We start from the raw sequence: 26982 nt of genomic DNA on the forward strand, positions 1-26982 counted from the left end.
AAATAAAACCACTTTTATTTTTTAAGTGATTTATGCCCACGCTCAGTGAAAAAATCCAATCAACAATAAACACATGTAAGAGTATTACCCCAAAATCATAAAATCTACTATATACAAATACTTACATCGTCAAAAACTGTCATTATCTGCCCTGTCATATATGACCATGTCATACAAACATAAAACATGTGTGACGTATGTGGTAACACTCTTGTGCCGTTAAAGATATTGAAATGGAAGACGTTGTAATGGCATCATATGATTTGTTTTGGTGTGGTAGTGAGTCTTGTTTGTTTATTGTGAATGTTTTCTCTTATTTTCTCATAAAAATAACTTATGTCGTCAATAGAATCTTACACTCGTGTCAGTGTGATCTGCAACCAATTTAACATGTTTAATTCTTTGATTTCTGCTGCAATAAAATACTGACAGTTGAATCGATACATCGATATATCACTAGTTGTATAGATGTCTTATGATATTCCGGTCTTTTGATTGGCTGAAATTTCGAACTTTGACCCGAACTTTGTTTGCCCTGATCTTTCGTTGACGTTACTAAGAATCGCATTGACGTCACATATCCGTGTCCAGTTTGTGACTTGATGAACAAACTGGTACTGGGTCTTCATCCTTCTAAACCGTTGCAAAACAATGTTACATTGATGTCTTTAGTGCACCAAATACGGTTGATGAATGTCGAGATTCTTCTCAATATTTTCCCGGGGAAAAACGACCGATCGAAACAATATCCGTCACACATAATGTGTTACTATTGAGAGGTTATCTTAACGGTGGCGCGTTAATAATAAATAGAGGTTCCCCAACGAGTGGAGATTGTTTATCATTCTTATCCAACTCGAGTTAGTTAATTGTCTAATTTTGCAAAGACACGAGCTTTAGCCAGAGGTTAGCCAATCAGATTAGTTGTGGGTCACAAATGATCAATCGGAGGCTTAGAAAGTGGTTACATACTGCGGTGTGTAAACAAAAACAATAACACACTGCTACGAATTTCATCACGTGCCATATCAGTTGTGAAACAAGCGTAGTTATGGGATAAATATAGATAACACCCCAGTCTCGCAGCATACGTTCAAATACTAGTGTACACACTACAGAACTACAACATTAAAGTTTCATCACAAAGTTGTTGTTTTTTAAACCTAGTTTTTGAATATTTATCAGGGATTTGAATACCTCCGTAGTCAGAAGACTGCGCAAGATAAGGGAGATACATACACAATCGTTTTAACTACACTACAGGTCAACCGAGAGTTGGTGATTATACATATTTGCAAGTCGCCATCAATTGATTCATGTATGAATATTCTTCTTTAAGTTAAAATGACAGATGACAAGAAGACGAAGTTTTTGAGGGAATGTCTTTAATCCACAATAAATTTTGATTTGTGAAGAAAATTTGACATATATACAATGATGAAATGTATTTGGTTGTTTTTAAAATACAAGCAATCGTTGAACCAGATAGTTTTACTTTGTGTATCTACTTTGCAATATCAGTATTTTTTTAAATGCAAAAATCTTATTCCCTCAGTATTATTAAAGTTATCTGAACAGACTATTTGATGAATATTTGTTTTCTTAATAAACTCTTAATCCTTATAGGGAACAACCAACCAATTGAAAAAAAATATATTTTTGAAACAGCCCCTGTGTAGTGTATAGAAGGTTGAGCCACTGATTAGCCAGTTTATTATGAAGTAAGAAAATAGATATGTAACAATCAATAAGAAATATTGATAAAAATTTCATAAGTCCGATTTATTTTTTCCCAAATGTGCAGGTAATAATAATAAACAGGTAAACATTTAATTTTTACTTTACTGCAAAATTCACCCATTTTCAAAATGGTTACCCTGGAGAAAATTTGAGCAGAAGGACCCATTTTTTTGTTTTGATTTTGGTGTTATATCAGACCCTAAACTTTTGTTATAAACTATAATTGTCATATTGAATTCAAGAATTTGAATGAAATACTCCAAAACGTTAACACTAAAGCCTATGGGAAAACAATTGGTTGGTTGGTCCCTATAACACGCTATATATTTTACGAGTTAAGAATCAAGAGCCACTAACTTAATGTTTTCTTGAAAGTAACTGGTGACTAAATCAGATATAACTATGATTGATTAGATGTACTTAACAATAGGTTTATATCACTTGAGACAAATGTACAATGGCCTACCAGAGCTTCTAGAATTAAAAATAAATGAATACACAAATGAGTAATTGGTTACAAATCCGAAGGGAAACACTTTTACACTCAGTTACAATCAATCTGTAATATATCAAAACTTAATTCTAAATTTGATAAACTATTATAGAAAAAAAATCTTAACAATTAATATTGACATATATTATACTTTACAAAACTACTAACTATAAGCGACGCACAAAAAAGGACAATTATACGAAAACGATTTTTTAAACTGCGAGAACATAATTATTGGAAATAATAAAGGTTATACCTTGCAAACAGGAAAAAAGTATTGATACACACTTTACTAAAAAAAACACAATGTAAAGTGCAGCAAACATACGAATTATTATATCAAAACGTGTTTTTTAAAACTGGGAGAAGGTAAATCATTCAAGTTGACACTTGTACATAATTGATATAGTCCACACCAACAAACTAATGGTTCTTTGATAGGAAGGTGACTCAACAACATAGTTTTAAAAAGGACGCATTTTACTAAAGAAACATGAAAGTGTATTCGCCATAGAAATTAAGTAATAAATAACATCACATGTCGTTTACAAGCTGTTTGACCTGTGACCTTAAGGTTAACGTTTCGTAGGAGTTGTCTTTCTTTAGTCATAATCACGAGTTATGTTAGACATTATACACAATATGCCACATAAAGCCTTTAAAGATGAAGTAAACAAATACTATCTCTAAACAACATGGCATTTATACGACTTTCAAAAACTGTATACTAAAATATCTAAATAAGTTCCTATGATGTCTGATAAGTTCACAAGATGAGTAGGGTATGGTGTTATAAGTTTTACATTGTTATGCTAAAGACGCAAGTTGTGAGATTATGTAAAAAGAAATGATTGTGATATGGTTTGAACATATATCATTTTTAAGCCATTAACTTGAACTTTATATATGCTATTGGAAATCAGAAAAAATATGACATTATTAAGATTCGTTGATGTTTGAAAAAAAACATCGTTGAGCACAAGTATCTGATATCAAACTCTAAACAATAAAATGAATATAAGAAAACAGATCTTATGAAAATATCATCCTGTGTTGGAGAGCAAGTTATGTTCGAATGATGAAGTTTAAAAGAAATATATATATAATATATTCCATACAATATATAAATGTAAGTTAATCCTTCTAATACGTCTCGAATTGTACATCACCGTAGTCTGTTATACAAACTATGCTTTTGGATGTGAATCAGGTATCAGAACTCAGCATAATGATAACTTCTATATGAAATCAAGTGCATCAAACCCAAAATTTTAGACTACTGCAGTAACTCTATATGCAAATATTGTGGACCTTTTCTATGTTTTGGTTAGTTATTTTTTCAAAGAAATACTTTATCGATATATAGCATGTGTCTGTTCTGGTCTGACATATAATGTGAAAAATAAAAAATAAAAAAATCTGCAAAAAGTTATATGAATTTTCATGATGTTAGATGTTTATCCCGTTTCTACTTTAAAGGTACTTCGCTGGTAACCTAGATACATGGACATTTTATATTAATCATATATGAACCCACTTCAGTTGCACGCTTTTGGCTCGTTTACATTCTTCCTGTACATTTCAGATCCCAATTGACACGAACGATACCGGGAACACTGAAATAAGCGGAAATGTGTTTCCTGGTCGCAACGAATCACAAAATGACAACATCAAACTAGTGTATCAAATACTGACAACATCAAACTAGTGTATTAAATACTGACAAATAAATGTGTGACACTAAATGGCATTAACTTCTCAAAACATCTTTTTCGTTTGTACGTGTTAACATTCCCAGAAAGTAAACTAAATCTTCCTTGTGACGTTTTATATGTCATGTTGAGCAGTGCCCTTCGCTATGGTGGTATTAGTGTATAAAGCGCTGCTACCTGAAAAGAAGATTACATTTATCCTTGATTAAGACGTTTATTTTTTTCTTTTACTTCCAATAGTTTTTTTCCCAAATTGGTCTCAAAGTTGTAATATATCAAAATAAGCAATAGTACATGTAGTTGTTTCTAAGAGAGGAGAATGTACCGTCAATGATATTTTGATATCATGATTTTATGTTCTATTTTAAGTAACGTATATTACCAATATAATAATTTTCATTAATTGTAACAACTTACCAGATGAAGCAGTTTGTAGCTCCTCATAGACGTTTGGTTTGGACCGTCCTTCCAATGACTCGTAGTTACTGCTGAAAAAGAGTGAACATCTTGATAGAAAAAGAAAATTGTTATATATTATTTGAAAAGTGTGTCACTCCACACAAGTTAGAAAAATATTATTTTTATATCAAAAGCTGTAATCGACAATATTCACGTTCACATGGTTCTGGAAAACCGACGATATCTGTATTAATGCAGTCGTAAAACCATTGTAGCATACTACATGTAATTATACTTACCTCTGATTGGCTTCATTGTCATTGTTACCTACAAGTACAGTATGCAGGAAACATTGAGATAAATTTGATCACGAATAACACAAAAATAAACTATTTTAAATCCCTTACTACTTTAACTTGTGTGTAACATAATCTTTCCAACGATTTAATAACTGAATTGTGTAACACCAGTTCACTTCCTGTTTCCAAAAAAAAATGGGAACTGCATTAAATTTTTGACATTTTAAAAACAACAGAACATACTGGCATCAAAAGGAAACCAAAATTCTTTGTCAACATTGATTATAGAAGGACGAAATAAGAACAATAACTATAGAGTTGCGTGGAGCCCTATTAAAGGAGAATAACACCCGGTGTTCGGTAAGCCTCTTCTGCTTCATAGACGACATCGAATATTACTTGAGCATTTGTGTCACACACACATAATGGCGACTTTTTACACCAAACTTCCGGTCGGGGAAATATATCTTAATCCGCGTAGATAATTAGCTAGTATGTCCGGAACATTCGCGCGAGCTCGACCGGACATTAAACACATCGCGCGTGCGTTATCCTAGGAATGTCCGGAAACAAAGATGAAAATTAACAAAGTTTAGTTTACCTCTAATTTCTTGTGTTCTTATTTCAGAATATACAGAGGCTTTGGCTACCTGGCTTGTATCAAGTTCCTGGTACGATCTGTGTGTAGTAAAAATATCAATATATTCCGACACAACATGTTTATTTTTTTTTGCGACATTGTAAAACATGCATGACATATTAAAAAAAATATCCATCGAACATCCCTTAGCTTCAGTTAATCTTACCCTGCCAATGTATATTTAGAGTCAAGTGAAATATGAGTGTCGTTATCAATTTAAATGTCAATGAGGGCAGTTATCTTTGTGAAAAGGTGAATAAGGAATTTTTTTTTTATATATTTTTTTTTTATTTTTAAAGACATTTTTAATACATCAATACAGGAATATTAATTAAACAATTCAAACCCACTCTTATGTGTTCGAGAATCCCTTGTACTGATGTATGTATGTTCTTAACACCGAAAATAAACGTGATTGGCGGATTAGTTTTACGAACATTAACACACGAAGAACTTTTATGTTATGGTATGTTCCATTTCAAATAGTTCATAAAATGTTTACCTTTCGCCTTCTTGTGTAATCGTTCCTATTGAATGAGAAACGAGAATATCCTAATCACACATGTATAGTTATAAGCACAACATGTTTAACTACAAAACAAGTACTAAGATAGTCTGTGCAACGGTTTCATATCGCCGGTATCTGAACAATGCAAATATTTATGAAAAAGTTCAATTTGGTTCAAACATGTTCATTAAACTTTTAACTTTTAATTTACCGCCTTACATTTTGTGGAGTTTGTACGGTCTTTAACTTTACCTCCAGGATCCTTTGGAAACAGAATATCAAACTTAAACAATTAATGTAACAAGCATTTTACAGAAACATTAGTGTTTTTCACTTCTTTTTTTCTAATGGATTTTATAGAATTCCGTCATTTCTACTTGTGCCATTCTATTGAAATACCTCGTCCTGAAAGTTGCACGTTATCGAATTCCTGGCTCTTGCGTTGCTGACATTTACTGGAACTGTTAACAAAAATAGAAATTAATTGACAACATATGACCATGTTTATAGTTATGTCTACATATATATGAATGGGTAATTCACGTACATGGAGACACGTGAAATTATAGTACCCCTTGATATATTACCATATAATTTCGAATTGGATGCCTACTTACCAGAATGGCAGACGCCCTTTTCCTGTAAAACAAACAAATTTGATAATTTTGATCAAGCTGTCATCAAAAATAAGAATAACGAGAAAAATAGATTGTTATAATCCTAATGTATACGTACGAGTGATGAAGATTCCAAGTCCAAACGTAAGCGTGATCATGAGGCCGCTTATACACGTCAGTACAACTCCTGTTACGTACAAGCTGTTAGGGCTACATGTATCTAATGGGAGAAAAAAACGTCCATGTGAACTAATATGTTAGAGTATCAATCCGGTTAAAGAGTAATTCAAACTTAAGGTATTAACAGAACAAAATCACTTAATGTCATTATCTTATCATCACATTGTAAACAGTTAATGTCATTACATTATCATCACATTGTAAACAGTTAATGTCATTACATTATCATCACAATGTAAACAGTTAATGTCATTACATTATCATCACATTGTAAACACTTAATGTCATTACCTTATCATTACAATGTAAACAGTTAATGTCATTACATTATCATCACATTGTAAACAGTTAATGTCATTACATAATCATCACATTGTAAACAGTTAATTTCATTACATTACAATGTAAACAGTTAATGTCATTACCTCATCATTACAATGTAAACAGTTAATGCCATTACCTTACCATTACAATGTAAACAGTTAATGTCATTACAGGATCATTACAATGTAAACAGTTAATGTCATTACCTTATCATTACAATGTAAACAGTTAATGACATTGCAGTATCATTACAATGTAAACAGTTAATGTCATTACATTATCATCACAATGTAAACAGTTAATGTCATTACCTTATCATTACAATGTAAACAGTTAATGTCATTACAGGATCATTACAATGTAAACAGTTACTGTCATTACCTTATCATTACAATGTAAACAGTTAATGACATTACAGTATCATTACAATGTAAACAGTTAATGTCATTACATTATCATCACAATGTAAACAGTTAATGTCATTACAGAATCATTACAATGTAAACAGTTAATGTCATTACAGAATCATTGCAATGTAAAAAGTTAATGTCATTACATTATCATTACAATTTAAACAGTTAATGTCATTACAGAATCATTGCAATGTAAAAAGTTAATGTCATTACCTTATCATAACAATGTAAACAGTTAATGTCAATACCATATCATTACAATGTAAACAGTGAATGTCATTACTTTATCATTACAATGGAAACAGATAATGTCATTACCTTATCATTACAATAGAAGCAGGTAATATCGTGTCATAATTATGCAAAGCCAAACTATAATGTTGCCTGCTTAAAATACACAAGATACTTTCTAATTGATAAGAATTTCGATGAATTTTATGTTATATTGTAAAAAAAAAAAAAGTGTCATTTTTATAACACATCGTACCTTCCTGGACTCTACATCCTGAAGACTCAAGTGATGTGATGTTACCGTCCGAGTTGTATGCTACAACCCTTAAAGAAGTACAGCTGTCCCCCATCTAGTTTGTCGATAGTTACACTGTACACGTCATTTCCGTCCACCTGTTTGTAGATCGTCGCTGGATCTATTACTGACTGTAGGAAATTGTCGGTGCTGTATAAAACACGAAAGTACTCGGTGTTTCCACCATTTGTCCACATCACTTCGACGGAATGGGGATTTCCACAGCTAACTGATAAGCTCTTCGGCAGTTTCGGCATGTCTACAGTATTACAACAAGATATAGTTATTCCAAAGTCACGACGTTACTTAAGCCATTAATACATTGGAATATTTCTCCAAAATTAAGCATAGTTCAGTTGAAATAGTGTTTAAATAAAGAAGAAATATTGGAACACACCCTATCAACAACATTGTTTAAATACATATAATGTTGATTCATACGCAATGAACATCTCCTCGTAGGTAATTTATCATATTAATATAGATGCATGTCCCTTACCAATATATAATAATTACACGAATTATGCACATTTAGAAACTTTTCTCCCTCTTTTGGGTTGAATAACACTACGGGGAGAATATATAAATATCAGGAAGGTAAAATCGGAAAAAATGAGCATAGTTATTTACTTTTTCCTTCCACTATAAAACTGAACGTGTTACTGCCCTGACTGTTCGTCGCCGTTACACTGTAGACACCATACCAGGTCTCCCGTATATCTGTACGTGTCCCAACCGATACGGCAGACAGATTCATCATCACAAAGGTGTTATGGATAGCAAAATTGTCTGTTCCGTCGACTAAAGGTGTAACAACTGTGTCCGGTGATGCTTGGAAGAACCAAGAAAAAGTTGGCTCCGGATTCGAGAGGAACAAGGCATTCATGACCAAAATATCACCTGTTGCTAAATTATACTTTTGGTCAGTTTCATTTCTCGCGACTTGACGTGGTTCACCTACAACACAAATATATACACAAATGTTACAGGTAAATATTCTTGTGTGTCTTCAGTGGACCTCTGAATGATAGGAGTATCTATACTTTTGATAGGACTAATGAAATTTGCATATCGCGAAACTAATGTATTTTAAGTAAGTAATTTGATATACGAAAATTTCACGATAAGCAACACATGTTGTGTGTTTGATATCAGAATATATCTCGTATGTATTACATTAGTTATAAAGCCATACCTTCTCGCGAGGTATGTACCAATATTGGTCATATCGATAACGAGTTCTTTATACCTGTCTTTTGACCTCTGTTCTGAACAAAATCGATTTTATACGTATATATTGATATATACCAGTTTGAATTGGCTTAAGACGATGTTTTGCCTGTTTTTGAACAGATCAGGAAATGCCTATCTTTTTACGATATGCATCGCTTGAATCATTGAAAATAAGTTTATATCAAATCATAAGTCAAAAAGTAAACCTCATTGGTAAGGATTTCTTACTATTAAGAATTACATGATATAACAAGATTCTCCAAACTTCACATGCATCATATAATCCAGGTGATAAGTAAGTTAGGTTTCCGCATTAGGATAATATCAATAAAGCTCATTTCGAAATTGCATTGTCGATCTAGTTTTGTAACGCCAGAGACTTCAATACATTTTCATTTTGTAAATTGTGTAAAATTGTTATACAAGTATATCAACACAATAAAAATGCCAGCTTTAATGCAGACAGGTTTTAATCATATGATCTGTCAGAACACCGGTAGTCCCGATAACAACTACTACTGTCGATAGCTGAGATAGCTGTCTAGAAATAGATACTGGATATTATTTGGTACATGAACCGCTTAGCTGTTCACTTCATTTGCACAAATTTCACTTTTCTTCATCAGTCCAAAGAGCAACAAATTTGATAATCAGTCCTTAGATATCACATTGTAGTATAACAAATATACATTAGTAAAGCATTCCACAATTGTATTAGAACTACAATGTCAAAAAAAAAAAAAAATCACAGGAAGGAACAATATACGTCTGTCCCATGTCGAACGGAAATACAAAATTTTATTATTATGTACAGACTTTAAAAGATAATGGTTGAACAATTCGGGAGAGTATATACTAAAAAGATCAATCAATACAGAAATAAACGAAGGGAAAGACCTTAAGTAAGATCATATCACAGGAATCATCAAGATGACCCACTCCATGATACACAACTGCATATCATGATGTTAAATATATCAAACATCAAACAGATCCGTTGAAAAAATATAGGAGACCTCCGGATATATAAATCCCGGACATGCCCTAAATATTCCAATATTCGTCGGGATATGAAATGAATCAATTAAATTACAATTTATTTTGTGCAATATTAAACTATAAAACGATACATAGGTATAAAACGAAAACTTACACAGAACGTTGATCGGTATATCCCTGGTGACCGCTGTGGTAGAGACACTGTTTCTGACAGAACAGGTGTAGAGTCCGGTGTCCAGACAGTCAGCGTTAGTCAGGGTGTATGTACTCTCCAGGACGTCTGGGGTGGTCAGTAGAACTGTGTTGTTGGCTTTATAGAACCACTGTATTGTGGACGGAGGGAAACTCTCCACCGAACACACCAGTGACTTGGGTCCATTTTCAGCCACGTAAGAATCACCGTCAGTGTAATCAAGACTGAGAATTCGTGGTGGAACTAAAATACAGACATGATGTTTCTCTATACATTAAATTTTATCGTTATCAAACTGTAAGAAATACCTATTGATACAAACCATACAATGTACACAAAAACAAGGAAGGTCATCAGCCATACACGATAAACAGAAACATGTTTCAGCTATGTCATCAAAAGAGGGAAGATGAATTACCATGAATAGATGTTTCGCATGCAGATGATACATAATAAGATCCTCAAGTTAGATAGGTTTGAGAAAATTAAATTGCAGAATGTCTTACAATATATTTCATAAAAAATAAACTTCGAGTTACTTTAAAGTTTTTATAATTTGATTTTGTTTACATCCCCGAACAAAAATTCACGCATCTTACATCTGACAATAAGGTTCCAAGTCTTTGTTCCCTGACTGACAGTGTTTCTGGCTGTACACGTGTATTGTCCGGCGTTGTTCCTCGTGGCCACAGACAGACTCAGTGGGTTTGTGTAATCTGTACCTGATCTAGACAAGGTGTAGATACACACTGGTCTACAGTCGGCGGAACACCTGACATCGGAGATGGTCTGATTCTCAATAATGTCTACACTGTCTTGTGGTGGATCAAATACAATACTGTCTCCAGGTCCATCTGAGGATTGTAAACTCAAATTCTGTCTTTATTGATTTTTTAACATTTACGATGAAGCTCTTTTAATTTTTCAACAATTTTAAAACACATTGTGAAATAACATCTTGTTTGAACCGAGTTCGTTTTGGAGCTGAATTGATATAATTGTTATAAAATAATCCAACGTTTGTTAGAATAATTTGTTATATCATGAATTATATTTTGGATTTCAGTGGTGTTCCTACTATTAACGAAAAAAAGGCAGTTGCGTGCATAGCAATTTTGAAAAAAGATATTATTAGTAAACTGAATAAGTATGATGACACATATCTTAATGCACTGATTTTTCGGATTGTCGTTAATACTGCCCCACCAAAACTCATCCTCATTCCCAAGAAAAATACACATGTAGGGTGGCTTTCATTACAACAGATCAGCACGCGGTAATCTAAAGGCACTGTGGTTTAATGGATTCTTTTAAATGAAATACAAAGGGGATTCATAATTCTAAATTTACATAGTTATCGGAAATATATTGATCTATAATTTATGAGCAACCTATATACTTTTATTGAAACATACATGTATATATTTTAAATAACATGCAACATTGATCCAAGTCTCTCTCTGTGTGGTTAATTTTGGCTGGCCTTGGCGAGGAAAGTTGAATTTTTATTTCCGCGAAAATATTGTGAAATTAAGGACTCTTTTATCACATTACGTAATAAGATAAAAGAGTAAAAACACGTGTGCCAAATTAAAAAGACGTAAACAGTATTGTTTTGCGCCATATCAAATCCACGAACACAAGTCCAAAACATACTTAAGGCAACCATGAGGGAGGAATGCCTGTCAGCGTTAGCACACCTATACATTTACTGGGTCATTGACAAAAAATGAACATGTTGTTTACATTTTTGACGGTCAAAAATGCAGAAAAACGATTTTGGATTAGATTCAATTTAAAATACATTACATACAGTGCATGAAATTTATTATAAAATAATCTTATTATTGCAAGCAGCAGACTAATTACTTGATGAGGACAATAACAAAGGAGACAGTAACATTAGTTATTATAATCGACTCCCGACAATATTCCTAGTTACTTACACTGTACAGTAACACTGGTTATCTTAGTCGACTCCCCGACAACATTCCTAGTTACTTACACTGTACAGTAACACTGGTTATTATAGCCGACTCCCCGACAACATTCCTAGTTACTTACACTGTACAGTAACATTGGTTATTATAGTCGACTCCCCGACAACATTCCAAGTTACTTACACTGTACAGTAACACCTGCTATCTTAGTCGACTCCCCGACAACATTCCTAGTTACTTACACTGTACAGTAACACTAGTTATTATAGTCGACTCCCCGACAACATTCCTAGTTACTTACACTGTACAGTAACACTGGTTATTATAGCCGACTCCCCGACAACATTCCAAGTTACTTACACTGTACAGTAACACTGGTTATTATAGCCGACTCCCCGACAACATTCCTAGGCACTGACACTGTACAGTAACATTGGTTATTATAGCCGACTCCCCGACAACATTTCCAGTTACTTACACTGTACAGTAACATTAGTTATTATAGTCGACTCCCCGACAACATTCCTAGTTAATTACACTGTACAGTAACACTGGTTATTATAGTCGACTCCCCGACAACATTCCCCGTTACTTACACTGTACAGTTACACTGGTTATTATAGTCGACTCCTCGACAATATTCCTAGCAGTACACCTGTACGTCCCGTGTTCTGATCTGTCCAGTTGTCCCAGTGACAACACAGGTGAGACAGTAAAGTTGGTGTTGTCCGGTCGTGTCCAGACAAAGGTACAGCCAGGTCTACAGTCGGATGTACAGGTGATGTCCGGTAACGTGTCCCCCTCTGTCCTGGTGTAGGTAGTGTCGGGCGGGGACAGAGCTATAGAGGTTCCGGGACCGTCTGTAAAGGGTTATTTTTTTGTATTATTTCAAATCAATCTCTGCCACAAACTTCACATATAAAATATTACACATCTGTACCAAATAGCCATGAAAATACAGCAACATTTAGTTTCCTGTGAAATAAAACCGTTAGTTTTGTTATAAACTGTTGGCGAACATTTTTATCGGCTCCTAACATATATACAATATATATATATATATTAGATATTATCTACGTTTGACCCTTTTGACTTTGAAAGTAAAAATCAACCGTTTTCACAAACAGATTTTATATAAAATATCCTTGCAGAACTTTTTTCAGCTTTCATGCTATAATCATTCATCAAAGATATTTGATAAAAACGGGTTGAAAAGAAAAGAAATCAAAATGGGATATAATGCGTGCGGCAATATAATCAAAATTAGTCTTATAATCTCCGATCCTCGGCGATACTCTAGGATACACTTCCAATATTGAGTTGCGGTGTATCGTAGAGAAGCAAGAACTACAAGTCTAATATTAATTAGATTGACTGAAAATAAATTGTGACCCAACAGCTAAAGCTCTATATATTATGTTATTTATTTATTGTTTTTGCAAATATGTAAAAACAGTTAGCCTAAAAGATTATCTATGAATGCAAGCGTCATACTATAAGAAGAGAAATGTTTTCTACTGTATTTTAACAAAAAGCATGTTACTTCCTAGTTGATGATTGATTTGTGAAAAGGTATGACGTGTTTTTGTTATCAGTTATAGTACGTATATAGCAACGTTTCCTACTTTATACATGAACTATATACATGTTCAAAAACAATGTATTCCTATCGAATCATATTGAATGTTTTAATATTATGATATGTCATTATGTTATGCAATGACAATAAGAAGGTGTCACGATTTATTAAACATATAACACTCACCTGCCACATTAAGTGTATAATCATCACTGTCCAGTGTTTGATCAGGTAGGTTAAAGTTGGTACGTGTACAGTACCACACAGATCCATGGTCTCCCGTCTGTGGCTGTATGATCCACCTGAACACTGTACCAAGGCCTCCAGACGTTACACAGGAACAGACATCAGGTGTACAGGGGACGCGTGGGTAGACTTGGCTGTTGTAACATTGGTCACCACCTACTGGTATACTACCTACTGGAGTAGTGACGTCAGGACGGCCGTAAAACAGGACAATGATGGCCTCCTCTGGTACATCACACGTCAGTGTAAACTCAGTCCCAGGGACAGCGTACTCAGACGACCCGGATAGACTTACAGCATCTGAAGACATATAGAATATCAAAATTGCTGAAATAATTTATGTTATATATGTAATATATATTTATCTTTAAATGGGCATTCCTTCGTTTAAACGACAGATATGTGTTTAACATTAATTTATAAGATGACAAAAATTAGCTTACACACATGATAAACTGTGACGGAATATCATGTTTGTTCAGAAAATCCGCAAAACTCTGTCTGTCACTCTTCATCCGAACTGGAAAAACTTCATTTAGATATCACGTGACACTATCAGTTCGGTAAAAAAAAATCACCAAATCGGTAAAAACCACATGGCATAGCTTACCGAATGATGTAGGTGTACTGTTTTTGATGTGATTATAAATTATAACCCGTTTTACACAAATTACGTATGTTAAGGTAACATGCATAGCAAGTTAATGAGTAAAAAAATCAAAGTACTGTAAGTACTGTAGCGCTAAAACTCTTGTGCAATTTTATCAGTTGACAATATTTTACACGTTCTTTTCTGTTGGAATTGTATCACAAACAGGATTTCCCTTATTTCTGAGCAAGTCGATATTCAGTTCTTCAATTGGCTCTTTACCGTAATTTGACAGATAACACGTTTGCACCTGACCAAACTCATATGTCCATTGTATTCATTTTAGTTGGCCAAAGTCGTTTGAAAATGTTAACACAAGTTTTTCATTAGATATGGTTGATGTTAACTTCTTTAAAAATATGTTGTTGACTTCTATTACATGAACGCACCAGTCAAATGTAAACTATATATGAAACTTGAGATTTAGCGATAATGGCTGTCTGTCGGCCATGCTGTTTTCAGATTGATCCCAAAATGCAATACGAGGGACCAAGAGGAACCTACATATGAAACTTGAGAAAGATCCCTTCTGTCAGTGTTTCTTTTATACTCAGAACATTTTAAACATACAGTTATTACAGTCACAATATGTATATGAGTATATATTCGTCTCTCTCTATATATAAATTAATGTTTATAAGCTTCGTTTGAGAGAAAAAAAAGAGAGAGAGATTTTGCCGATTTTTGTGAGACAATGAAATATACTGTTTCAGACAATTGAAATATACTGTTTCTTAGCAAATATATATATGCTGTAATTATCGGACAAGATGGCGGCGCTCTATGATGATCGGGTATGGCGAGCTCCGTAGTTTTTGACATGTTTTGTGCATTTCCAAGATGAACTCAGATTTGTAGTCCCGAGCGAGGACGGAGGCAAGTCGCTGCAATGTAAGCAGCTCGCTGTTTTTCTTATTCGTGATATACTTTGTGACTTCTGCAACGTTTACTGAACCATGAACCATGACCCCGAATGCTCACCTGTATTGAAGGTATATGGACGCACGCACAAAACACGACCGAAAATCCGTCACGCTCCATTGTCACTCTACTACTCTGAGGATTTATATCGGCCTCATGTGGACTTCTAAAGGTGAATTAGTATAGTATTTCTTGCGATAACCGTTTCATAACCATGGGTAAAAGCAAAAAAAGGAAGAAGAAGGATTTAGATGAAGGAGATGAAAGCGTGAGCAGTAACAATTCTTCAAGTACTATGAGTAGTATACTGAACGCTGTCAGTGGCGTACTGTACGGCAGCCCCACCAAGCTCACACCCATTCCCCCATCTTCCACTCCGAAACCGACATTTAGAGCCACGGATAAAGTTGATGAACAGCGCTTCGACGAAACCAACCGTAAACTCGATTTTATTCTCAATAAACTAGAGAAGCTAGACAAGCTAGACGCGATTGAGGAACATCTCTCCCATCTATCTACTCGAGCTAGTGAAGTCGAAAGACGGATGTTGGACGCTGAGCGGAGATGTGGTGAATTTGAATCTACGGCTAGTTTTGTATCGGGCAAATACGACGAAATCAACGCCAAGTGGGTTAACAACAGTGATTTGACAGCGGCAGTCAAAAATCATGAAGCAACCATCACTGAACTTTCAAGACAGTTAGAAAATCTCCGATTGGATCGCGATGAGACCAAGCAGACGGTACTAGACCTACAGTGCAGGTCTATGAAATATAACCTTGTGTTCACTGGACTTGGTGGAGATTCCCGGAATGAGGACACCTTTAGCTCTCATTAGAGACTTCATGTACATTGAACTCGGCATAGAACGAAAAATAGAATTTGGAAATGCCCACAGGTTTGGAAGGTACATGCGTGGTAAGCCCCGGCCGATTGTTGTCAGATTTTTATACCACCAAGTTCTCCAGTTGGTCAAGGGCAGATCATTTCATCTAAAAGGGACCCCGTTTGGCATACATGAGCAGTATCCTGTAGAAATAGAGGAGAGACGAAAGAAGCTGTATCCGGTCCTCCAAAGCCACAAGAACGCGGGTCAGACCGTGAAGCTGGTCAGAGACCGACTTTACATAAACGGCATCCAGTATGAGGAAGGTCAGAATGCTGACGATAGCTACGCAGTCAACCGCGCCCATCAACACACCGGAAGGCCGAGAGAACCAACTTCAGGCCCCGAGGACAGGCAGCCCGTCCCCACCCCTGGTGGCGGCCAGCAGCGGCCTCCCATTGCTCCGCGGCGGAGAGTTCCGCCTGGGGCTCCGTCCCGCGCTTCGAACGGACGCGCTTCTAACACCAACACGGCGAGCACGATGCCGACCGGTGCTCCCAACCATTACAATCAGCCACCCAACACCTGAGGCTCACAGCGAACTTGGGATTTCAACGCGATCCCGCGTGATTCTCGGCTGAACGACAGGTAGGACAGTGAGGAGGGTGATCTGTCAATCCTATCATGGAACATAGGCAAAGGACTCGTTAACAAGCTCAATGACCTTGACTTTTTAGAAATTGTTAATAAACATGACATCATATTTCTCTCAGAATGTTGGATCTCCAACACAGATGAAGTAGATTTACCTGGGTATTGTACATACGTTTTCCCAAGAACTACTGGGAAAGGAGGCGGTATAGTGATTTTTTATAAAAGTAATTGCGCCAATTATGTTCGGCTTGTTGAAAATATATATGAGTGTATATACTGGGTAGAAGTTAGTACATGTAATTTATTAGAGCCTTTATTTCTATGTTTTTGTTACTTTCCACCGGAAAATAGTGTGTTTTATCATAATCGTGATATCGATATTTTTCAAAATCTTGAAGATTCTATCATCCGTTATAAAACGAACGGAAACATCTATGTTACCGGTGACCTTAATGCTAGAACAGGAACTAGGGACGATTTTATTGCAAATGATGGTCTTAACAGATCGGATATCAATAATGTTTTTAACTATAGTAAATTATTATCCGTATGTAAATCTACCAGCATACGTATTGTAAATTGGCGTCATGCAGATGATAAGCAAGGGAGTTTTACTTTTTATAGCACAAATGGCACACAGGCCTTATTGATTATCTGCTTGTGGACTGTGAATATATGTCACGTGTTCGACATTTTTCTTCCGGCGAGTTTAATACTCTGTCTGATCATTCACCATTGTCTTTTACTCTTGAATGTAGTTATTTGAATGAAAATGTAAACCATGATTATAAATCATGTACAGGTAGTACTCTACCAAATGTCCGATGGAATGGAAATAACGTTGATAATATATCTAACGGTCTTAACGAAATGGCGGAAGTACTTATGAATACCTGTGGTATGCCTTTTAATACTAAAGAAGATGCTGATGTATGTATAGCCAACTTTTGTGGCATTGTAAATTATATAGTATTACCTATTTGTGATATTTAAACTCCGAACTATCAATCGAAATCTAGTGCATCAAATAAGGCTAAAACAAAGACAGAGGACAAGCCATGGTTTTCAGAAGAGTGTAAAAGAAAATACGGGGAATATAAAAAGGCCTTATTTAACTATAATATATGTAAGTCTATTTCAAATCACACTATGTATTCTCATAAGGATACAGATAATAACGTTATTTCTGATGCCCAATTTGGTTTTAAAGAGGGTAGTTCAACTGTCGATGCACTATTTGCGCTCCAATCTCTGGTTAACAAAACATTAAAAAATAAGAAGAGTTGTATTGCTGTTTTGTAGACTACAAAAACATTTGATCTTATTGACAGAAGTAGTCTTTGGTGTAAACTTGTAAAGCATGGAGTCCAGGGGAAATTATTAAAGATTATAAAATCTTTGTACGATAATGTAAAATCATATTTCAGATTATTTCAATAACCGAATCGGTCTCTTTCAAGGGGAAGTCCTCTCGCCGATCCTATATAGTCTTTTTGTTAATGATTGTGAAATGAATTTTATTACTGAAAACAGTCCATCTGTTGAAATAGGTTTGATTACAATATTTTTGCTTATGTACGCGGATGACGCGGTTTTGTTAGCAGAATCACCAGGGGATGTGCAATCTATGTTAAATGCACTGCCCCTGTACAACAATAAATGGAAACTTACACTTAATGTAAATAAAACGAAAATATTGATTTTTAGAAATGGTGGACGGGTAAGAGAAGATGAAAAATGGTTTTATAATAACATTGAAATTGAAGATGTAAATGAGTTTAATTATTTGGGTATGCTTTTTAATTTTAACGGCAAATTCAACAAAACACAGCAACATGCGGCAGAAGAGGGAAGAAAATCATATTTTACATTATTAAATAAGATGAAAAATCATAACTTTAATGTTGAAACATTATGTTCAGTTTTTGACACGCATGTAAGTAGTGTATTAGGGTATGCATGTGAAATATGGGGTTTTCACAGAGCTGTAGAAGTTGAGAGAGTGCATACACGCCTCTGTAAATATGTCTTAGGTGTTGCCAAAAATACATGTAATGACCTAGTTTATTTTGAATTAGGTAGACTGCCAATGTATATTGTTAGCAAATTAAAAATATTGAAATATTGGATAAAGTTAAAGATACAGATAATTGTGTGGTGAAAGCATGCTATGAGCAAAGGTTGTTAGATAATGATGAATGGACTGTAAATATCAGATTAGAATTGGATAAGTTAGGGTTGGGATACCTATGGAACAGTAATTACGAAGGGAAAACAATGTATAAATTTATTGAAAACAAATTCCATGAAATTCACACACATGAAATGTTGTCAAATATTAGAAACACTCCGAAAGGTGTTTTGTATCAACATTTGATAGATAATGACGGTCTGCAATTTTATTTAAGAAAACCTATTGATAAATTATATAAGAAAAGAATTTCAAGAATACGATTGTCCTCACATCAGCTTAATAAAGAAAGTGGAAGATATACTAATATCGCTAGATCAGATAGATTGTGTACTGTATGTAATAACCGTGATATTGAGGACGAGTTTCATTTTATTCTTAAATGTCCTTTTTATTCAAATATACGTACTAAATACTTGAAGCCCTACTATTTTCGTAAACCTAGTGTATTCAAACTTGTTCAACTACTTAGCGTAAATAATGTCAAGGAGTTGAATAATCTGGGGAAATTTATACATTTTGCATTTAAGCAACGCTCTGATGCATCATAATTTAGGTAAATTTATATATGAAAATCTTGAAAAATAATATCTATGTACATCTTAATATCTTTAATATTAGGACAATGTATAGCCATGTTACTCTCTTGTGCATTCACTACAAGTACTGTTTGGTATATTATATGTGTATCGGTGTACTTGGGCGAGTATGCGCGTGCATTCGTACCTGTGAGGATGTGATCATGTGTGAGTAACTGTGTAGGTATCCGTGTAAGAGTGCGTTTATATATATTTGTCACTCTCCTGTTAATTGCTGCATCAATTGTGTACTACTCTTATCATGTTATATGTCAAGACTCTCATAAGCCGTAAGGCTTACTGAATAAACAAATTGAATTGAATTAACATAATTTCACTTCAGGTAAAGTTGTTAATAGGAGAATTCACCTGTGACCCAATTTGGCGACAGTCGGAGTGTTTCACGGTTGGCTGACTGTTCTAATTAACCCCATTGGGGTCAATTAGTGTCACTGACCATACAATTCAATTCAATTCTTTTATTACTTTCGGCCGTACGGCCTATCAGTCACAAAAACATTGTACATGAAATACATAATTAGCATTCCGTATACAACAGTACATAACATATAGAGAATGAGACATCATAACATCAATGATTGGTTTAGTAATTATTTCTTAATTTAGTAGCTTCATGTATATATTTTCCTAGAGAACACAGTTCCTTTACATTTTGTACTCTGAATAGCTGAATTAATTTAAAAACAGATGGGTTATTCCAGTAATAACACTTGATGTACTTTTTCCTTAAATTTCTATAACTATTACATTCAAGAATAAAATGATATTCATCTTCAATTTGTTGTCTATTATTACACATATTACAAAATCGTCTTAATTTTGGAGTATTATTACCATAGCTAACCTACACTTTGGTGAGTCTGTATGGGGTCTTCCCCGAACACCAACAAAGATAAACATATACAAATATTAATGGTAATTAAGTTGTTATTATTGAATTAGTTAAATCTTATGTTCTTAGTTCTTCCAAAAGAATTACCTAATATGATTTTGTTGATGTATGGTATGTAAAAATTAGTTAAATAATGATGAAATGAGATGAATTTAAAGTTTGTGTAAAATACAGGTAAAACCATATAAAGTGGGAGAATACAAGTAAAATACAGGTAATGTGGGAGAACACAGGTAAGATCCAGGTGAGGTATATATGAAGCAAACTATAATGACTGTCACAACATACCTGCCCCAATGTTATTTTTAAAAAGTGGGCGACAAGAAAACACACCACTCTGGTTAGAGTGGGGTGTTTACATAGGGGTTCCGGTGTGTTGAGTTATAGTCTGTTACAGAAATATTCTCAATGTAAGAACACAGGTAAATCAGAACACAGGTAAATCAGAACACAGGTAAATCATACACAGGTAACTCACCTGTTAGGTGATCAGAAAATCATTAGCTGTTCACGATTGTCAATCTGTTTCAGAAATAGTGTATAAAACTGAAGCACACTTTGGAAAATCATCACATTTTGCTGAATCTTGAATTGTAAAACAATTGTATCGTTGAATACTTTTGAACATTTTATTAAAGGATGTGTGATATTGATTTAATTTGTAGTGTAGATATTTAGAAAAATACTTTAATAAGATTGTTTAATTTACATTCTTTTATATTATTTCAGCAAATTCAGCCTTGTATCATTTTTCATTGATAGTGTAAACATATATCTGATAATCAACATTTAAATTGGAATAATTACGGAATCTTAAATCTATACGTTTTCACTGTAAATCAATTGTATATTATTTAGACTTTGTATTTTTTTATGTTGCTTAACTTTGTACGTTTTTCAGATTTGTATAGATAATTCAATTATTGTAGAATTGTAATATTTTTCAAAAGTTGTATCTGTTCGAGGTTTAGTACGTAGTAATAGTTTTTGTTTATATTTTATCTTAATTAGAATAGCTATGCATATATTGTATGGGATTTTTTTTATAATTGTTATTATGCAACACTATATAGATCAGTTACTGCAGAACTATTGTAATAGTCTTATTAAGTTGTATCTAGCAAACGGACATGTCAACGTTCAGTTCATCATCAACAGATATTGTCATTATTGATATCTATAATCAGTGCTTTGAATTTAGAAAACAATATCTAATTTTATTTACTTTTTATCTATTTATTTTAATCTGACATTATTTATAGTAAAATATAAAGTTGGTAAAGTGCTTTGAAAATTTGATATTTTATTTATTTTATACATATTATTGATATAATATTGTCATTTCATTATTACTAGTAAACAAACTAAATGATACTGCTTTGAATTTAGAAAACTTCATGTATATCTGATTCGTATACCTGAGTTGACCCTATTTTTTACCTGAGTTGGTATTCAATATTGAAACAGACTATAACTAAGATTTCAAGATTTTATTTTTCACTCAGACACACATAATAGTGTATAACAAGAGGTCAGACATTTTTAACAGAATGGATGCATGACAGGCAAAATATAATATAATTTGAAGAGGAAATGTGGAAAAATAAGTACATTTCAACCTTTCATAAAAAATAATTATTAATATAATAAAGCTTACATACTGCATAATCACAATGCTGGATGATAAAGGTGTGTTATAATAACTTGACTAGTTTTTGGATAAATAAACTGCCATTCATATACAGTTTCTTATAAAAGATTGATAACATTCCTTTCATTTTAAAGTAATTAGGATTTCTGTAGTAGTAATTTGGGATATATTTACTACGCAACTGGAGTACATTATGGTTGTTACACACAAATAAAAAATGGAACTCATCTCCAGTACCAGCGTTACAAAGTGGGCATACTCTATCTTGTCGCTGGATTCCAGTCCATCTTCCGGTTTCAACCGGAAGTTTGATATTTGACGTTCTAAATTTACATATAGTTTTCCTATCTTTTACATTTAGTCGTAGAAGATAATCTTCAAAGCCAAACTGATATTTAAATATAGAGTATGTTTGTCCTCTCGACGTGTTTTCTAATTGATTGAACCATGTTTGTATAAATTGGTCTTGTAATTTTTTAGTAATAATTGACTGTAGATATTTAATATCAGGTACACAATTTCTCTGTTGTATCCAGACAAAACTTAGTCCAACGCTATCTAAAATATTTTTAACATATTTCATCCATTTAAACTCAGTCTGACCAGTTACATGGAGAGTATACATCAATTTGTATATAGTACTAGACAATTTGCTTTTATTGGTTAGAAGAGTAGACCAAAACTTTATCATTCTTAGCTTAATATTAACAGTAATAGGATACCTGCCAGTTTCTCCGTAAATCATCAAATTAGATGTATTTTTTCGTAGACGAAGAATTCTTTTACAGAACTGTAGATGTATTTTTTCCAACATACTTGTATTTTCGTGTCCCCATATTTCACACGAATATAATAATATTGGGTGTGACTAGTGAATCGAATAACTTCAGTTATAAATCAACAGGTAAATTTATATTTCTTATCTTACGATAAAGAGCAAAAAGTGCTTTATTGGCTTGAACACACAATTGTTTTTGGCAGCTGTAAAGCTTCCATTATAGTTAAATAGTACACCTAGGTATGAAAAAAGTATCTTGAATATCTAGTTGCTTATTGAACACCATAAATCGATTTCTTCCTTTCTTTTTTCTTTTTGAAAAAAATACTACATGTACCTTCGTTGTTTTTGTGTTAACCTCAAGTTTCCATATCTGACAATATTCTTGGAACATATCTAACATAGTTTGTAAGCCAGTCGCTGTTTCCGACATTAAAACAGTGTCGTCAGCGTATAGAATAATAAACAGTTTAACATACATATCAATATTGTCACGACATAGTTCATAAATCTTAGACAAACAATCAACATTTGTTTCGATAAAAAAGTTTCTAAGTCGTTCAAATACAAGCAAACAAAAACGGAGAGCAATTCTCCCCTTGTTTTAAACCGATGTTGGAGGTGAACATTTGTGACATTTCATTACCATTTTTCACACAAGATTTAGTGTTTGAATACATACCATATAAAACATTGAATATCTTCCCAGTTATGTTACTTTTTATGATTTTTTGCCATAAACCTATACGCCAGACCGAGTCGAAGGCCTTCCTGAAATCAATAAAGGCACAATAGAGTTTTTTACCAGAAGATAAATACAAAGATGTCAGTGCGTGTAAAATGAAAATATTATCTATGGACGAGTGTCCCCGCCTGAGCGCTATTAATAAGATTGATTTCATCCGATAGAGTGTAAAGTCTGGAATTTATTATTGACGTAACAAACTTTACCCAAGCATGAGACGAGCGTTATAGCTCTGTAATTGTCCAGTCCTTGCGATCACCTTTGTTCTTAAAAATTGGTTTAATTATGCCAGTGCTCCAACTTTCTGGTATTATGCCCGTGTCCAATACAATATTAAAAAGTTAATTGTATGTGGGCAACATTTCATTAATGGTACTTTTAATGTATTCATTATATATATCATCAATTCCGCACGTTTTATTTAGGGGATAGTAAGTTGTTTTCAGTGGCTATACTGGCGATTAGAACATGAAATTTGATTTGAACTCGAGACCGATAGGTGTAACACAATACATGATTTAAATTTATTTTTATATATGACGACTATTCCACCTGACTTATGCTTTGCATGTGACATGTTTTTCGCTATATAACTGAAACCTGATGGTAACTCTAAAACATCGTAATTATCAGTTGTTGTTTCAGCCAATAATGTGACGTCATTAGACGTTATAATATCAATAAACTCTGGTAACAATATTTTTGATCTGATACCACATACGTTTAAGAAAGTAAATTTCAAGTCCTCGATCACCCGACCTCTTGTCGCGTGACGCTAATGGCGGTCAGCATTTCCGGGAGGCGGTGGTTCAGTGGGTGGATGTCTGGGAGGCGGGGCTCGATGGGGATCCCCATTTATATACAACGTATCATAGTTCAGTACAGCCCTGTGCCCACGACGCTTGTGCTCCCTCATCAATGGGTACAGCGCACCCCGCCTTCGCGCGATTTCGGGGGGGGGGGGGGGGGGGGGGGGGGAACTGCCGCTGGACGCTGAGCTCGGGTTTGTCCCGCAGTTTGTTTGGCGCTGCTTTTAGGACTTCCTCCAAGTCACTGAACTTGGAAAACTTGGCAACGATCGTACGGGGTTTTCGATCATTCCTCGGTCTGAGGCGATGTCATCTACATTTTCTAGTTCCGATGTTTCACGCAAAAAGGTTTTCACAGTGTTTTGAGTGTTTTCTGTCTGATCGTTGTTACTAGTATCTGGTATCCCGGAGAATAATACATTGTATTTCATAGACTGTGTTAGCATCAGAAAAAATTCAGATAGGTCGTGATTTTCCCTCAATAAAGTTCTTTTTTTTTCTCCAACTCACATACGCGTGATTCCAAACTATATTGGTGTCCTTCCTGTTTATCGTTTGTGTGTATGTTCCGCTCCGCAATTTGCCTAACTTCTGACAATTCTTGCTGGATATTTCGGATACAAGTTTCAAAGCTACTCATTTTTTTTCATTTATTTTGTCGAGCACGACCAATTTCGGTAAAAGTTGGTCTAATTGCGAAAGCCTATCATGCAGGTCTTTAAGAATGTACATCGTTGGAGGAGGAACCGGGGGTAGGGGTGGTGGTGGAGGTATATGATGACTTTGGCCATTGTCGCAGCGCACTGGAATGTTAGATGTATATAGGGCTGGCGACGCTCCGCACGTGCTGGGCGACATTACTGGTGTCGGTATATAGACATTACCGGGCAGTGGAGTCGATGAATTTTGGACACTATAGCCATCAAAATTGCCACTCATATACACAACTAAACTTCAAAGAACTTCCTATAGATACACCTTCCTTTGTCTTTACCAGAGTTGGTGTTCGGGGAATGACCCGTCTATATATAGGACAACACAAAAGAACTTACATGCAGCAATAGTGTTAGTCAAAATTTGAAGCGTCAAATTGACGAGCGGCTCAAATTATTTTCTGCGTCCATGCACTGCTTTAGGATATTGAAATTATTATAAAATTACATTTGCAAATGAGCTACGAAAAGACAGTACTAAATATATAAAAAGCGCGTTGCGTGCTCACTCTCAAAAACGGTGACAATAGCTGCTAAAAAGTCGATAAATCTTCCGTCGTTTGAATTGGAAAATTTAATTTAAAGAGAAGCAAGAAGCACAATGGCATTGACGGCCGTCTGACTCTAAAGACCCCTGTATTATTGTTGTAAACAACCTCAGTAGCTAGTAAAGTAACCCTGTAGTGGTCATGACGGCAATTGTTGATTTTAGACCGAGCAGAAAATAAACAACACTTGGTCATGACCATCTCAGGATCATTTCAGGTAAGTTAGAACTGAATCACACTGGTGTAACTTGAGATGTTCAGGAAAACCATGATTGGGCAACCATGATACAAAATGGCCCCCATGGCTGCCATGTCAAAATTTTGACGAGGCCGAAAAAAAAAAACCACTTTAATGGCTCCCCTAAATCACCCTTTTTAAGTTAAAAATGTGTTTTTCAAGATGGCGGTCATGACGGCCATCTTGGATTTCAGACCGATCCGAAAAATAACAACACATGGTCAGGACCATCTCCGGGTCATTTCAGGTAAGTTAGTGCTGCATCCTACTGTTGGAACTGAAAAGTTTGAAATATGTATTGTTTAGGAAAACCATGATTGCGCAATCATGTTACAAAATGGCCGCTGTGGCTGGCATGTCGAAATTTTTATGAGACCGAAATATAACAACACTTTGTTGGCTCCCCTTCCTTAACATCTTCACATATTTTCAGTTAAATAGCACCGATGCAACTGGAGAAGGAGTTTAAAATGTGTTTTTCAAGATGGCGACCATGATGGCCATCTTCTATTTCAGACCGATCCAACAAAAAACAACACTTGGTTGCGATCATCTCGGGACCATTTCACACAAGATTCAGCTTAATCCCACTAGTGGAACTTGCGAAGAATTTTAAATGTGAAAAGTTTACGGACGGCACACGGCGCACGACCCACCCTTTGGGTCAGATGACCTAAAAATGGGGGAAAATAAAATTAGTCTGTTAAAAATCGGAAGTAATACAACA

At 34.5% G+C, this 26982-nt stretch overlaps 2 protein-coding genes across 3 annotated transcripts in view; both read right to left on the bottom strand.

Annotated features, from left to right (window-relative positions):
• LOC117341426 overlaps positions 1 to 26982 on the bottom strand; it is a 61294-nt gene that overhangs the window by 8334 nt on the left and 25978 nt on the right. The window contains exons 2-5 of the mRNA XM_033903273.1: positions 13982 to 14341; positions 12813 to 13076; positions 10876 to 11130; positions 10238 to 10519 (exon numbers count right to left, since the gene is read on the bottom strand). Of these exons, the coding sequence (XP_033759164.1) occupies positions 10238 to 10519; positions 10876 to 11130; positions 12813 to 13076; positions 13982 to 14341 (1161 nt within the window). The remainder of the gene's footprint in view (positions 1 to 10237; positions 10520 to 10875; positions 11131 to 12812; positions 13077 to 13981; positions 14342 to 26982) is intronic.
• LOC117341427 lies at positions 1958 to 8026 on the bottom strand. Of its 2 annotated transcripts, none has more exons than XM_033903276.1 (9): positions 7813 to 8026; positions 6527 to 6628; positions 6409 to 6430; positions 6191 to 6252; positions 5786 to 5810; positions 5245 to 5321; positions 4644 to 4671; positions 4363 to 4430; positions 1958 to 4122 (listed from the first exon to the last, which is right to left on the bottom strand). In XM_033903276.1, exons 1-9 carry the CDS (start codon positions 7904 to 7906, stop codon positions 4061 to 4063), a joined length of 540 nt encoding a protein of 179 aa, XP_033759167.1. In that variant the 5' UTR covers positions 7907 to 8026; the 3' UTR covers positions 1958 to 4060. The 2 variants fall into 2 exon arrangements, with proteins under 2 accessions (XP_033759167.1, XP_033759166.1); XM_033903275.1 differs by having other exon boundaries at positions 4363 to 4433.

Source organism: Pecten maximus, chromosome 13 (genome assembly GCF_902652985.1).
Source record: "Pecten maximus chromosome 13, xPecMax1.1, whole genome shotgun sequence".
NCBI classification, from domain to species: Eukaryota; Metazoa; Mollusca; class Bivalvia; order Pectinida; family Pectinidae; genus Pecten; species Pecten maximus.